The sequence below is a fragment of the Myotis myotis genome, unplaced genomic scaffold (assembly GCF_014108235.1).
Source record: "Myotis myotis isolate mMyoMyo1 unplaced genomic scaffold, mMyoMyo1.p scaffold_m19_p_5, whole genome shotgun sequence".
NCBI lineage: Eukaryota > Metazoa > Chordata > Mammalia > Chiroptera > Vespertilionidae > Myotis > Myotis myotis.
This window is the reverse complement of record NW_023416357.1, coordinates 44670072-44686556: the sequence shown is the minus strand read 5'-3', so window position 1 is coordinate 44686556 and position 16485 is coordinate 44670072. Positions and strand designations below refer to the sequence as shown.

Here is a 16485-nt window from a genome sequence, read left to right as displayed (position 1 = left end):
CACACTAAATCATTTCATTCCAAATTCATACTCCTAGCATAACTTATCTATAATAATAAAAGCAAAATATGCTAATTAGACTAGACTACCGCCGGTTGAAGCCGGGGCTGCGAGGGCCCAGCTCCTTGAACGAATTTCATGCACCGGGCCTCTAGTCTATAATAAGGATCTCAATGAAACACCAGCCAAGTAGTATTTTTTATGACCCGCTATTCATTTAATTGTTAAAAATATTTTCTTCTTATCCCTGTCTTATCTGATGCAATTATCCCTGCCCTCGAACATTTAACAGTTTAGTATCTAGTACACTATCCCGTATACTTTTCAGGTATCTATTTCTCTAAAACTGATGTTGAGACTATACAAAAAATGAATGTTTTAAGTGTGTTTAAAACAAAGGCTGAGTATTAGTATTATTTCATGGTTGCACAGACACATTTTTATACTGTTAATTTGGTTTTTAACTTCACTGTTCATGACAAAGAACTTTAAAAAGACAATGTTAGAAACAGATTTCTAATTTTCACACCTCCTTAACACCAGGTTGTGCGCTCTGTTGAAAATTTGATCAGGCTGATCTAGTTTCACTACTAATAACTACTTCTAGTCCTGGAGCAGCCTCTCAGTGGCTGCCAAGTGCTCTTTGCTACTTGTTAGCTAGCTGTGATCCAGCAAACTATTGGCATTTTATAGCTGAGGAGTCGCATTTGGACACTGATGTGTGTCGTTGGGCAACACTGGAATTATACAGTAAGTGGTTCAGGAATAAAAAAGGTATTTTTTTAGTTCCAACAGGACTCTTAAAGACCCAAGGCTTCTCTGGTCACTGACATTAGGATTTAAGGACAGAAGATGGGGGGTGGATTTTGGATGCAGGATTTTGGATACATGTGACTCACCAGTGCTAAATGGCAATAGCTATACAGAGTTTTTAAAAGACCCCTCTTCTAGCCTTCTACCATCTTTTTATTGTCTATTCACTCACCTTGCAAGGTAATAAAAAGGTGAAAGTGAAGTTAGTATCTTTTGAGAACTTGTTTTGTTAAAAATAACTAAAACAACAAAAATATATCACCCGCAACTAAATTATTTTTAGGACTAGGTTATTTTTTTAATCACCCTTTATACGTAGGGATTAAGAATCAGTGTGAAGGAATTGTTTTGGTAGCATGCATGATAAACAATATAATTTTTTTTGTGAGATGCTGAATCTTAAAGATACTGAGAGGATGCTAATGCTTAAATAGGTTATCTAAAGGGGATATCTTATACTTCTTTCAATGCTTGATTGGACGACACCAAAGGATTTATAAGTGCTTTACGCCTGATCTTAGAGAGTCATTCATTTATTAAAAAATATGTATTGGGTGCTTACTATTTTAGGTGCTGTAGACACAGAAATAAACAAGAGCGATAAGGTGCATTAGAGTAGTTTAATTTCAAGAGAAATTAGGAAGAGCAGGATTTGAAGTTATCCTACCCACTCTGCCCCGCACTTTTGCACATATAGCGAATTAACAAATGGAATTTTAAAATTACAAATGGGGACCCATTACTTGGTGGGCTTTATATTTATTTGAATCCCTTTTCTTTCTTTTTTAAAATATATTTTTATTGATTTCAGAGAGGAAGGAAGAGGAAAAGAGAGATAGAAATGATGAGAGAGAATCATTGATTGGCTGCCTCCTGCACACCCCACACTGGGATCAAACCCACAACCTGGGGATGTGCCCTGACTGGGAATTGAATTGCGACCTCCTGGTTCATAGGTCAATGCTTAACCACTGAGCCACACTAGCTGGGCATATTGGTTGGTTCTTGTATGTATCCTGACTGGGGGTGGAACCTGAAATGTTGGCGTATTGGAAGGATACTCTAATCCACTGAGCTATTGGGCCAGAGCCATTAACTTTTTTAAAGAAGTTACTAATGGCCCTGGCTGGTTTGGCTCAGTGGATAGAGCATCAGCCTGTGGACTGAAGGGTCCCAGGTTCAATTCTGGTCAAGGGCACATGCGCGGGTTGCAGGCTGGATCCCCAGTAGGGGCATGCAGGAGGCAGCCAATTAATGATTCTCTCTCATCTTTGATGTTTCTATCTGTCTTTCTCCCTTCCTTTCTGAAATCAATAAAAATATAATTTAAAAAAGTTATTGATGTATAAGTTATTGCCAAATTGGTTTTGTAAAGAATTATACCAATTTATTGCAATCAATAGTATTTGCATATCCATTTCCTTGCATATTATGTATTAAGGTGAGAATTTAAATCGCATAGTTGGTTTAATATATATTTCTTTAATTCCTAGTTATGTTTAACATTTTCCACATTTTAAAATTAGTTATGATGATTGTTATTGCCTCTGCCTATTTATCTATAAGGGTTTAGAACTTTTTTCATATTAGTTATTTCTATATTTAAATATCAAAAATGTCTAAATGTCTCTCCCTCACCACCAAACCCACCCCCACCCCCCACCCCCCAAAAATTTGAAAACCCTGACCAAAATTAAGTCCAACAACAAAAATGTTTGTTGGGGAAAAGAGTTTGCAGGTAATATATGAGAGGTTTAATTCTTTTCTAGCTAAATATCTTAGATTTTTAAGTAGTGTGAGTGGAAAAGTTTAATCTTTTACTGGAGACACAGGGCTACCTTTATGATTGATAATAAATGCTGTAATCAGAGATGCCCCCAGGCCTCTGAAAGGGGTACACATGTTTGCCCCTTATTTCTTAAAGGATGCTAAAAAGGAATTGTTAACTCAAAAGTATACATAGTTTAAATATTTGTGTTTGTAATATTTATCTTTAAATTTGTACTGTTCAATAGAAATTGGATCCAAATAAAATGTTGTCTTCTCATGTTTGGTGATCTCATGTCACTAGGTAAGGGACAGTTGCTATGATTTATTTACCTCATGGATGGACAAAGTATCACTCCCCACTCCCTTGGAATCATTTTTGTTCAAACAGTATCTTTTATTGCAAGGCTCCCCCCGCCCCCCCCCCCCCCCCAAACCTCTGGAGATTCTTATTTTTGGCCCTAGTACCTCTCTTGTCGGGAGCTAATGGGAAATATACAGTGTCTGTATCTGAAGCTGAGCAAATAGTCCTCCTGCCATTGCTGTGGCTCTTAGTGGTTCCTCAGGAGCAGGAAGTGGGAATAGAAAGGAATGGCTAATATGGGAGAGATTGTGGCATTAAAATCCAGTATATGACTTGGTAATATATTACTGGATGTGGGGAAATTAGCTGAAACTATAATAGTAGTAGTTACTATTTATTGTGCTAGTAGTTTCAACAATACTCAAGGGAAGTAGTATTCTTCCCATTTTACAAATGAAGAAACAGACCAAGATCGTGTTTCATTCAAGGTGAGCACGGGTACTGTACACAGATGAAGAAGGCAAATTTAACTTTGGACATGGTCAATTTAAGAGAGAAATACCTTGTTAGATACTTCAAACAGTGGTTTGGAAAAGCAGATTTGGAGCTTGGTAGAGAGGATAGGGCTAAAGAGATTTGGAGAATCCTATACACACAGGCAATTGTTAAAATATTGTCGATTTCCTGGTGCTGTATTAAGGAGTCATAGTGGCAGTAGAGTTTAATTAATTGTTCACCCAGGCAGTGTTCCCTCCCACTCTTTCTGGAGCATAGGTCCTGACTGCCTGGGAAGCATCAGTTTTGTTCAAGGGAGATTGCAGAACATGGATATATGAGGTGGCATTCTAGATAGATTTTCTCAGCCCCATCCCACTTCATCACCCTGTTGGTAATAATGTGCTGCTATAGATTCTGAGGGTAAGAGGACAGCTACACCCTCTGGAAGATGCTTCAGAATATCCAGTTATGTAGTTTGAAACCCCCTTTTCCCAATGCTTCTGTGTCCTACCAATACATTTTTTAGAATCACTGTCCTAGACACATAGAGAAAGAGTGGGGATTGTTGCTTTTAATTCTACTAGTAAAGAGGTATCCTTTCTGTTACTTAATTAATTGGGGGGAAACACAGAAGAAACATATGAGCCACTTCAATAGTATAAAGAAGATATTACAAGGAAGATATGCTTACATTTAAGGAAAGATGCTTATTGCGAGGGCAGAGCAACAAGTATGCTCTGGCTTGGGCTGTTTTCTTCCCGGAAGGCCCACCATGGTGCCTCCGCTTCACTCTCTGCCTCGAACTTCCAACTTCTCCAAGCTTCGGGGAGCATCCTTGTTGTTCAGACTTTGAGGCAGGCCTGGAAATCTGGTCGAGCTGCACCACTGGTTTGACTCTAGGTCCAAGATTTTACAAGCCAGAAGGAATCACCTGAGGTTGTTTCTTCTTAGGTAGGCAGGAGGGTGATGCTGACACTGGTAGGCAATTATGAGGCTTCACAGTCTCTATGGGTGAAAAAATCCAAAATAATATGCTTTTTGAGATGAAATTTGCCATCGTGGTCAGTGACTCCTGTGTTATGGCTGGGAATGGTTAATGGAGGGACAGGGTGTGTGGGATGTGTGTGCTTGAGAATCACCACTAGGATTTGTTTGTTCGTTTGTTTGAAACTACAGGAATATTCCAATTTTTGTACCCCATATGAAATACTCTGGGGATGAGCCACACCTCCACAGGGAGATACCGCTGCCAGAAGGAGCATGATATAGTCCTCACATGTGTTAGGGGAGAGAAAGAGTTGAGATCTAGGAGTGAAATTCAACTTGAAGTTAGGAGATGTTTCTAAATGAGATACATGTCCACTGTCAATAACATGCTTTTCATCTATGAGTAACTTCAACAGATGTCTACTCTCCTATGCTGCGTAGTATAATTCTCAGAATAGTTCTCATTTTGAGTGTTTGGTAGTTTTTGAATGGGGAAAGAATCAATGGACAGAGCAACTAGATTTGTACAAGTTTTCTCTTTTTATGACAATTACATGATTTGTTTGTATGATAATGAAGAAAATATTCATTTCTGCATGTGCTATCAATCTTTAACAATCAAAATTCACTTGGCAAGAGAAGTGGTGTTGCTATACAGAATTGTGGTCATTGTTACATTGTTTTGTTTACTGCAAACCTGGCTCAATATTGGTAAATATAGTGTAGCAGAGACTGAACTGTTGTGAGCTATCTGGGCACTGGTCCAAAATATCATTAAAAATACTGCCTCAGACTAATTTGGGTTTATGAATAATATTTTGTTAACAGCTCAACTGAAATTGAGCCACATGGTGTAGCTTAAAAATTCTGAATCCACAAGATAATGAGAGTACTATATATACTGCATACTTAATATTCTGTATTTGAGTGATAAATTTATATGTAATTTTGAGTTAACTTTTAAACTATAAGCATCCAAATGCTTAATATGATCTGATATCTTTAAAGTTTACTTAATACTGTGGTTTGCTGTTAATTTGAATGCCTTATAAAATAAAATATTGCTGGTTTAAAAGTCAAAACTAAAGAATAGAGGTTGCAGAATAGGCATTAAAATGGACATTCAACACCTGTTTTGGCATATGGATGTGCAAACAGCCGAAGTTTACATTACACTCACCAAAAAAAAAAAAAAAAAAAAATGGAAGGACATAAAGTTGTTGTAAAGGTCCAATGAATTAATTCATTTATTTTACTAATGAAAGATTATAATTATATCTTAAAATAAGTTATAATGATTATTAATGTTTGGTTATAAATTATTAATTATATAAGGTATAAGAAAGGGGATGAGGTTATGGTGAGATGTTACAAGACACAATTTATATTTAGTCATTTCTTGCCAAGAAAGGATGTATTTGTATTTTTCTTTGTTTGCTACTTTAATTAGTTTAAGTTCTTTCTGAACATATAATATCTAAACTCCCATGGAAAGGATATGGGAAGATTTGTGTCACTATTAAGTGTGTAAAATATTTTTGTAATATGAAGGTGTGTAATTATTTAAGGAATTAATTTTAAATACTCCTCTTCTCAATAAATATTTTATTCATTTTCCAGGTTAGCACTCTACGTATATGAATATCTGCTCCATGTAGGAGCTCAGAAATCAGCCCAAACATTTTTATCAGAGGTATGTTTTATATGTTTTCTGCACTGTATTTTGATCTTATGCAAACAAGTGAAAAATACACTGTAACAATTATTGAAAGAAATTAATCTTTATATATTATATAATGAGTGCGCAGTTATCAGTATGGATAATGTAGTCTTTGTAGATTATTTGTAAAAAGTTTTAGTATCCCCAAATGCCATTTCCATACCTATTCAATTATCCAGCCATTTTCTGTCTTAGAAATTGAAACTAATATTTGCCTTGGCAAAAATAATCAAGAAAGCAAATTTGCTTTTAAAAAAAAAAAGGCAAACACTACCATGGCTCTAGTTCTAGTAATATTTTATTTTGGCATTATTCACAATTTTGAAAAATATGTTTTTTGTTTGTTTTAATTTTGTATGGATAATTGATGGCTAGATTTCAGTTAGAAAACAGTTGATAATATTATTTCAAGTTCTCGTTTCTCTTTCTATTTTTCTCCACTTTTTTTAAACATTGAATTTGAGTTTTCTTGTAATGGTACTTTCCCTTTTCAATTTATATACTGATGATATTGAGGAAGATTTTATTTAGTTTTTTGTATGTGTGTGTGTGTGTGTGTGTGTGTTTTTTATGTGCAAGGCGCTTTACATATATTATCTCTGATTCTTATAAGAAATTTGCAAAGTAAATGATATGATTCCTATTTTACTAATGAGAACAACAGGGACCAGAGCGTTTATATAACTGGCTCATAGTCACACAGCTCAGTGTGTTGTGGAACTAGAATTCAAACCTAGGTCTATATCAGTGTCAAAGCTTCTGGCTTCCCCTAGTGTCTGCATTGTCTAGTATGGTAGCCACTAGCCATATATGCCTTTCTGAGCTCTTGAAATAGGACTAATCCAGTTAATAAGTGCTATAAGTATGAACAAAAGAAAATAAAATATCAATAATTTAAAAATTTTGATTACATTGAAATGGTAATATTTTGGATATATCGGGTAAAATAAAAAATTTGTTATTAAAGTTTATTTTACCCTTTTTTCTTTTTTAATATGGTTAGTAGAAAATTTAAAATTACATATACAGCTCTTATTTGTGGCTCATGTTTATATTTCTGTGGGACAGTGCTGCTCAAAATCATGTTGTCTCTAGTGATCTCACAATTTGTCCCCACCAGATCAGGGACACAACAGGCAACCCCTTCAGAGTGTCCCATCTGAGGTACAGTCTTGAGATTCACTTGTTCTCCAAACAAACGCATAAGCAAACACACACACATAGCCCTGCAATCTTGTATCTAATTAATTATTATGTATGAACTATTAGGGCCTCTTCTGCAATTAAGAAATTTAAGAAGTTTGCTCACAGCATATAAGAAGTCAGTTGTTTTACCATAGAAGGAATACATTCAGTGTAATAAAACATTGATTTCAAAGTTAATTTAAATCAAAACAGAAGTTTAGTGTGTCTTTATCTTATTAAATTATTAAATAGAAGACTTTGAGCCCAGCCAGCATGGCTCAGTGGTTGAGCGTCCACCTATGAACCAGGAGGTCATGGTTCAATTCCTGGTCTGGGCATATGCCCGGATCGTGGGCTCAGTCCCAGTGTGGGGAGTACAAGAGGCAGCTGATCGATGATTCTCTCTCATCATTGATGTTTCTATCTCTCTCTCCCTCTCCCTTCCTCTCTGAAATCAATAAAAATATATTTTAAAAAAAGATCATTGTAATAACAGTTTAAAGTTGTGCCGAGGTTTAATGAGTTAGTACATGTATAGTGCTTAGAAGGGCTAGCATGTACTAAGTTTGCACGGTGTTATTTTTTAAATTCTTGGCCAATTCTTTTCTACCTAGGGTAGTTTTTTGTGTGTGGTCCAAGTGTCTGTCATTTGGACAGCCCACATTCCTCCTACATTCTGGGGTTACCTCTTCTATCAACATGGCTCCAGCTCTAATCCCTACTATTATGGGTTGTCTCAACCCCTCTCTAATGTATTGGGGCCTTGCCCAGGGGGAGGGGCTTTGGGTTCTCTTGCTATAGTTTCTTGCTCCTACTAAGGATTACTTCCCCACTGCCTCTCTTTCTTATGGCTGATAACTTTTCTTTGCCTGAAGTTTTCTATTTCCTTATAGCCTCAAAGCTCCACTAACTCATTGCTCTTATGTATGAAAGATTCTTACTGAAGGTTGGAAGAAAATTGAATATTAAGCATTGTACAGTACAGACAGCAACATTAACTAAAATATTAGACATAATTATCCTTAAGTTCTTTGGTTTCCTAGCTGTTTGCCTGAGGGCTCTGTTTGCCTTCCATCTTGTTGGCTCTTCAAAACCTCTCCCATTTTCTCCTTTCCTTAATCCTCCCCGCACCCCCCAACTTCTTCCTGAGAGACAATTAGCAATCTCCTACATTCTTGTTATTTTATTATGTAGAATATTAAGTATTTGTTCTCTACTTTCAAACCATTCCTAGGGGGCTTCTGCCTCTCTGGGCCAAAAAATAAAAACAAAAATGGAAAGAATTTATCAAGGAGCTTTTCCAATAAAATGTACTTCTCTTTAAGAGGACTTTTACTTCCTTCTAAAGTAAAAGAGCACTACTCAATAATACAAATTTATATGATTATGGAAATGATCTCTAATCTGTGCTGTCTAGTAAATTTTCTACTAGTCACATGTGACTATTGAGCATTTGAAGTGTCCCCTGCAGTTGAGGAATAGTCAATTAACTTAATTTTAAATTTAAAAAGCCACATCGTGGTCACTGAGTACCATGTTAAACAGCACAGTTTTGGACTACTTACTTCAGAGTAGACACAGATTTTTCTTCCTGTTATATATCTATTAATTTTAATTTTTTGAATTAAAATGCAAAAAATTTAATTTTTTTATATTTAGTTTAGTGTATAGATGCACCCATACTTCTATACATGAAAGTTTTTAGAAAATTGGTGGGAACAGCAGGTTATATCTAAATTAGAAGTCTCAGGAATTTTGTCTAGGAACAAATGTATACATAGGTATACAGGCTCTTAGCACAGGAACTAGCTTTATCCTCTTATACTATTAATTTTTTTATTCTCAAAAATATGAAAGGACTTAGGAATACTCTGAGAATTGGGTCCTGTGTGTTTCAAACTTGCTGCTGTGCTGTTGGCGATGCTGTTGGAAGGGGTCTAGATCATCCTAAGAGGGCCCACACTGACAAGAGCAGAACCTCCGGAAAGGTGCTGCTGGCCCCCAGAAGTGCCCACCCTGCTGCTGCTGCCACAGCCAGCAACTGCTTCGTTTGGGGAGCCAGGGGCAGGAAGTGTCTCTTCTTCCTCCTGCCTTTTGATCCCCTGCAAGTGTCTCCTGATGGCAGAACCTAACAGGAAACCAGCTGGCAAGAAGCCCAGGAAATGTAATTTTCAGAATCCCAGCACCAGTGTAGAATGGAGCAGAGAAAGGCGGGTGTGGGGCTGAGAGGTAATAGGTAAATGACCAGTGTACCTTGCTGGATGCAAACAATGATGAAAAGTTAAGGAGATGTGTGTGTGTGTATATGCTCATGTGTGTGCACCTGTATGTCATTTTTTTCTTTGTTTACACAAATGTTTGTTTATTTCAAACACTGTTCTGTGCTTTGATTTTTGTTTCACTTGTTTGATTTCAGTCATTTTATGTTGGTTTGTGAAACTTCATAATTGTCATTTTATGATTATAGGGTATTATTCTATGAAATGTGCCATGATGTATTTCACCAGCCCTCTACTTATGGACAGTTAGGTTATTTCCAGTCTTTTGCAATTACAGACAATGTGTGTGTGTGTGTGTGTGTGTGTGTATTTACAAAAATGACCATATACTATATAGGACAAATTACTAGAAAAAGAATTGCTGTATCAGATAGTATATACATTTGTAATTTGCAATTATTATTTATAAAGCACATTGCATGTCTTATCTCTGCCCATATGATTCAGTGTTTGGTTTTGCACTTATATAGAAATGCTAAAAAGACTATGATACAGACATAGCTTAATGATACAGACATAGCTAATATGATACAGACTTAGCTTAATCAGAGATGAGACCTTCAAATCAGAATATGGCAGTGGGAATGGGCTTTTAGCTGGGCAAATATGGAAGACAAGTAGATAATTAAATAGCAAAAAAAAAAAAAAGTAAAGAAAAGAAAAAGCCCTAGGATACTTTGAGGCTGGGAGTTGAGAGAAATTGATAGCTGCCACTCAAACACTTAAATAAGCCTGAGGCCCATGAAACTCAGTACAACAGACAATGCCTCTTCATAAATAGCAGAATTGTTTCTAAAATGACTTGTTATTTAGAGGTATGTTTTGGCCATTCCTCAACCCCATCCACATTAATGCATCTTGGCTAAAAAAATTAAACTATATAGGTGAATATGATTTTAAAGTGAAAGTCCTTTATTCCTTTCTAGAAATTGTAGTTGTAAGTTTGGTATGATTTCTTTAATATGAATACACCCAATGCACTCATATATATGCACACTTTTTTAAAAAAACAGAAAAGTTTTTATACTATGTATATTTTTCTCCAACCTTTCAAACTTCCAACTTAAAAACCAATATAGCAGGATCCTTTTTCTATGTAGATATATTTTATTCTTTTTAATGATTGCACACTGTTGTATAGTATGTAAGTATCAAAATTTATTTATATTCACTGTTGGTGAATGTTTTTCAGGTTTGGTTTTTTTCTAACAGTGCTCACTCAATGAATGTGCCTTGGTTTTCTATAGATAAGGGTTTTGTGTTCCTGACTATGATTTCATGCTTTCCCTAAATAAGTAATACCTAGAGTATTAATTAGTTTAGAGACCAAAAACAAACAAAACCCATGCACTATAGAAACATATTCCTATATGTCCTCTCCTTTGGAAATACCTAAAGCATTTACTGTTTATTCATTAACTATAAAAGGATAGCTTCTATATTAAATTTAATATAATGGACCGAAGTTTTAGCTGCTTCTGCCACAGCTTTGCAATTCAAAGTGAGAAAGATGAACTTCACTCACTATCTAGTAAAGGATATTATGAGGATGAAAACATGATGTACGTAAAGCATTTGGAGTTTCTCTGAGGAATAGTAAGATGTAATACTGTTTAAAATACAAATGCATTCCCTTTAGACTTTCTCTGATAAAGACCATATCAAACCTAAACCAGATAGGTATTTTCCTAGAGTGCTTTATATCTTGAAGAAGCTTCTGATGGACTGTGGGCACTGTGTAAGTGCAGGAGGGAGATGTGTTGTAGTGGGGCTCAGACTGAACCTAAGCCCACCTCTAGCACAGTGTGGCAATGGGGCCTAGTCATGCCACCTTAGCTCTTCCATAAGTCACCTCACATTCTCCTTATAACTGAGGATAGTACCGTCTACTTTAACAGTCATAATATGTAAAGTCAAGATGAACTGAGATGAAATATAAAGACGCTACTTTGAAAAACTTGTTGCTTATGTGATTAGGACGATTCTAGGGATTAGGACTATTAGTGTGTCTGGGGCACATCTGTAAGGTCCATTATTATACCTTTTCAAGAAGACACCAACTAGTGCAAAAATGGTTAGAGAAAAAAGTGAAAGATGAGATACAGGCTTTTGATTAAATTACAACTTTAGTAGTTCATCAGAGTTGTGCTCCTTATAAGACTCATTAAGTACTATTTCTTATTTTTTCATGAGCCAAGGAGATGTATTATGGATCAGTGGATATTATCAGATAAAAAGTAGCATAAATATAAAAATTACTTGTTACTACTTAGGAGAATGAAAGGATTTGGCTTACATTTATATAACGTTCTAATTCATTATTCTTATTTAGTCTTTATAAACTCAAGTTCATGAATTCCTAGAATTCCTCCTTTTAGCTCTTTTTTAAAAATGGCTATCACAGGTCTAATTTTCTAATCTTTAGAAATTTTCTCTTTGTGTATTTGAGAGGAAATTATTTGTCTACTTAAGGTTCCCATCGGTTTACATTTTGCATTCTTAAGAACTCTAAAAAATGCAGCCTGTTTCAGTTATTTTAATTGCTTTTAAGTTTTTCCATCTCTTCTTAGAGAGTTCTTTTCCTTCTCCACCCCCACTCGCCCCCCCCCTTTTTTTTTTACATCTAGGCCCCCCTTCTGAGTGCCTATCCTAAAACTTTAAAAAAAATCCCTTTGGGATAAGAAGTCCTAATATCTTCCATAGTAGGTGGTAGAAAGAAATCCTTGAATGTATAATTATAGTTGTTTACTTCCTAGTAATGTTAAGGGCCTATGGATATTTTGTTAATTGGGTGTTGTTAAATAATTTTTAGTTATTTAAACTAAAAAAACTAAGGCAAATACATAAGACTGTGTTTGAGTTTGGATCAACTTTATTAAAATTATAAGTCACTTCTTTACTGTTTTCCTGCTCTCTTTATCCTCCCTTCACTGCTTTGTTTTCTTTCATAACATTTGTCACCTTCTACTTCTAATATAAGTACAACCTTTTTTGGGGGGAGGGGTTCTTTGTTTATGGTCTGTCTTCTTCACTGAAGTGTAAACTCTCTGAATGCAAAGATTTTTACCTTTTGTGTTTACTGATATCCAATGCTTAGAAAAGCCACTGTATAAATACCCGCCCTGCTTTCCAATTTCTAAATTTAATTTGAAAACAATATTTAGGACTTTTAATTTTGGGGGTATATTGCCATAGTTTTAAATTTATATTATAGTGGATTTCAACTCACCTGAGTATAAGCAATTGGAAAGCTAATACTAGCATTTTTGTAAAAACTCTTATTTTGCGGAAGCCATATGCATTCTTACTCAAAAATTCAATCCTTAAGGCATACTTTAGAGTCTGTACATATTAAGCCCAGTCTCTTGCAAATTTCTGGGCTAGTGGTGATAACTGATATTCATATTGGTAGTTACTTTGGTTTTGATGTACCTTAACATGCTGAAGTACCTTAAGATCCTGAAATACCTTCTGGAATTCTGGCACAGTGGGGTGCAAATTCAGGAAAATAATGGTGGCATCTTCTTTCACAGACTATGCAGTCAACAAATTATTACATAAAATGAGTACTTGTAAAACTTGAGTAAAGAATAATATGAACATGATTAAAATCTTATATATTACCATAATATTTTAAATGGAAAAATCCTGCTTTGTAATAGGTGTGGGGAAAGTGTTAGTTGAAAAGCATTTAATATCTCTTTTATTCATTTTAGATAAGATGGGAAAAAAACATCACGTTGGGGGAGCCACCAGGATTCTTACATTCTTGGTGGTGGTAAGTATCTTTATTTCATTTTTACCAGATTGATGATACATTTCAGGATGCCTACATTATAGCTGTTTAGGATTCCATGCTTCTCTTTTATTCTCTTTCATTTTTTATAATTATTTCTGAAAGATAGTATCTAAAAAAACACACCAAACTCAAAACCAGCATTAGTGTTACTTAACTTAAAGATATTACTATTGAATCAAGCTGGAATTGGGACCAGTATGTGGAATCTCCAACTGTAAGTATGATTCTGCATTAGTCAGCTTTGGCTGCCATAATAAAATACCATAAACTGGAGGGCTTAAACAACTGAAATTTATTTTCGCACAATCCTGGAGGCTAGAAGTCCAAGATCAAGTTGCTAGTATGGTCTGTTTCTGGTGAGAAATCTCTTCCTGGCTTGTAGATGGCTGCCTTCTTACGTGTCTCATGTACTATAGAGGGGGATGGGGAACATGTTGGTGCTACCTATCTAGCTAACTGGCATCTCTTTTAATAATGGCTCTAATTCCATCATGAGGGCCCCATCCTCATGACCTCATTTAAATCTGAAGATACTGATGGTGGTGGTGGTGATGGTGAATTTTGAGGAGAGGAAAGGGTAGTAAAAAAAAAATTGAAGATAATTCTATGTAGACTCAGAGATAAAGAACTGACCAGTGCCGAAACCGGTTTTGCTCAGTGGATAGAGCGTCGGCCTGCGGACTGAAAGGTCCCAGGTTCGATTCCGGTCAAGGGCATGTACCTGGGTTGCGGGCATATCCCCAGTAGGAGATATGCAGGAGGCAGCTGATCGATGTTTCTCTCTCATCGATGTTTCTAACTCTCTATCTCTCTCCCTTCCTCTCTGTAAAAAATCAATAAAATATATTAAAAAAAAAAAAAGAACTGACCAGGAACACACACAAAAATTGTCAGGCTGTATTGAAGGCCCAGTTGATATCAGAACTTACAAATTTCATTGCAGCACCTGTTTACTTAGATATGACTTTTCTGCAACAGCAATCAGTAGGTACTGCAGGTATTTGCATGAACTAGCTAGGCTTTTTTTTTCTTCATTTCTTCAATTAGAAGCATTTCCTGTTCAGTATCTTCTATGCTCATCTCTCAGCAGCGTATTTAAAAGAAACTAGAGATCTCTTCTAGTGCTTTGCACATGGTTTCCTTGGTACGTTATTAAATGCCATCATCTTTTTAATCTCTCTCCTGAAAACATGCCTTACTAGAAGTTCCGTAGTGAATGGAACCGCACTTGGTCAGTTGTGGTTGTGGGTTTCCCTTGTTTGTCTCATATGTGTGTGGCAGAAACAGGTGCAGTCCTTTGGTTCAGAGCTGTTCCTGTATTTGGAACAACGGTTCATTGCAGTTAAGCACTATCATTGTGCTGCTTTCGCGGGTCATGAGACCAATGTCTTGTGATATATAATATTATAAAAGTCCACTTTTCATTTTATATAATATGTATTTATAATTCCTAAATCTAGACTGTAAATACTTAACTGTTTGTTGAATGTAATTGAGTCTCTTCACCTGTTGACACCCATGCCTTTTGAATGTTTCCAACGAGGTCTACAAAGTGGCATGCGAAACCATTTAGAAGTCTGTCCCTATTGGATTAGTGGGCTAACAAAGTGAGATTTTTCATTATAGGATTAATTCTATTTTTGCACCAATTTCCCTTTTACTCCCTTTCTCATGAATTTAACCTATTCTCATTCTATAGATGGTTGATAGTAACTCACTGAATCCTCCGGCTTTTTGCTTCTGTCAGACTTTAGCTTTTTTGGTCTTAGTTATCAGGAGGTGCAGCTCTGAAATACAATCAATAGCATTGTAAGTGAGATATGTGCTGCTTATAATAGCAGTGCAGGAGGAATACCCACGTTAGCTAGGGAGAACTAGAAAAGCCTGAACAGAGAAAGTGGATCTGAGTTGAGCTGAAAGCTGGTGAAGGAAGGGTATTTTGGCAGAGGAATAGTTAGTATGAAGTCTTGAAAGGGATGATCATGCATTCAAGGAATGACAGGTAGCTTGGACCAGTTGAATTGTAGGTACACTACTATGAAGTGATAGAATATAAGGCTAGAGACAAAGGCAGGAGCAAGATTACAAAGTCCAGGAGTTTTGGAATAAAGCTCAGATATTTTAAACAAGGTACATAACATGATTAGATTTGCACTTTTAGACACTCACTTGGCATCAACATAGAGATGTATTAAGAGGGTTGAGAATAGAGGTAGACTCTAGTTTATAGGCAATTGTCCAGTTGAGAGGTGATTAGGTGATGGATCCCAGATAGTGAACGCTGGGTGCAATAGTTAGAGATGAAGGAGGAGGTTCTCAGGTTCTAGATTTGGATGGTGGAATGAACAGTGATGCCATTGACTGAGTGTGGAATATAGAGAGAGGAACAGGGTTTAGAAAAGACCACGATTTAAGTGGGAGAGGCTAAATTTTGAGGTTCCTGTGAGAAATTCCTTTCGGGATGCCCTATTCAAAGTCAGAGATCTGGGTCTGTGGCTCTGAGACGGGTCCCTAATGGTGTGAGAATGATCAACAGTGACCATACTGAAACCGCCCAATGTAAAACGTAAGAGTAGGGTCTGGGGTTGGAACCCTGGGGAAAGCCAACATTTCAGTGTGAATGGATGAAGGGGATCCTCAAAGGAAAATAATTGGAGAGGAAGGAGGGTAATCAGGAGAGAAAAATGTATGGTAACCAGGAAAGGCATTAGAAGGAAAGATTAAATTCTTCAGTAAGTGTAAGTAAACAGACACAAAGATGTTTCGGAATCAGAAGTAAGGTGAATGCGGCAGTCTTGGGAGAGCAGTTCCAGTGGAATGGTGAAAGTAGAATTAAGAAGGCTGCTGTAATGCACTTGTCGACTTCGAGGGCTGCTGAGAGTAGCTGAAGTGTGTGGTGGCATGTGTAGCTGTTTTAGGATTAACAATAGAACGTGACCTAACACTTCAGATTTTAAAATAGAATAGCTCTGAGCGTGTGTATAGATTGCGGGAACATGGGGAGAGGTTGAAGATGTGTAAAGAGAAATACACATGCACAAAAATGCAGAATAAAGTGCAGGAGAGAGGAGAGGCAAAGGCTTTGGAGAGGAGGAAGGGACAGAGTGTGTGTTTTTACTTTCTGGGACTGTTT

At 36.3% G+C, this 16485-nt stretch overlaps 1 protein-coding gene across 6 annotated transcripts in view; it reads left to right on the top strand.

Moving 5' to 3' along the window:
* SSBP2 (single stranded DNA binding protein 2) overlaps positions 1–16485 on the top strand; it is a 222080-nt gene that overhangs the window by 61817 nt on the left and 143778 nt on the right. For all 6 annotated transcript variants that reach the window (XM_036308309.1, XM_036308314.1, XM_036308310.1 and 3 more), the window contains 2 exons: positions 5990–6062; positions 13270–13331. In XM_036308309.1, the coding sequence (XP_036164202.1) occupies positions 5990–6062; positions 13270–13331 (135 nt within the window). The remainder of the gene's footprint in view (positions 1–5989; positions 6063–13269; positions 13332–16485) is intronic.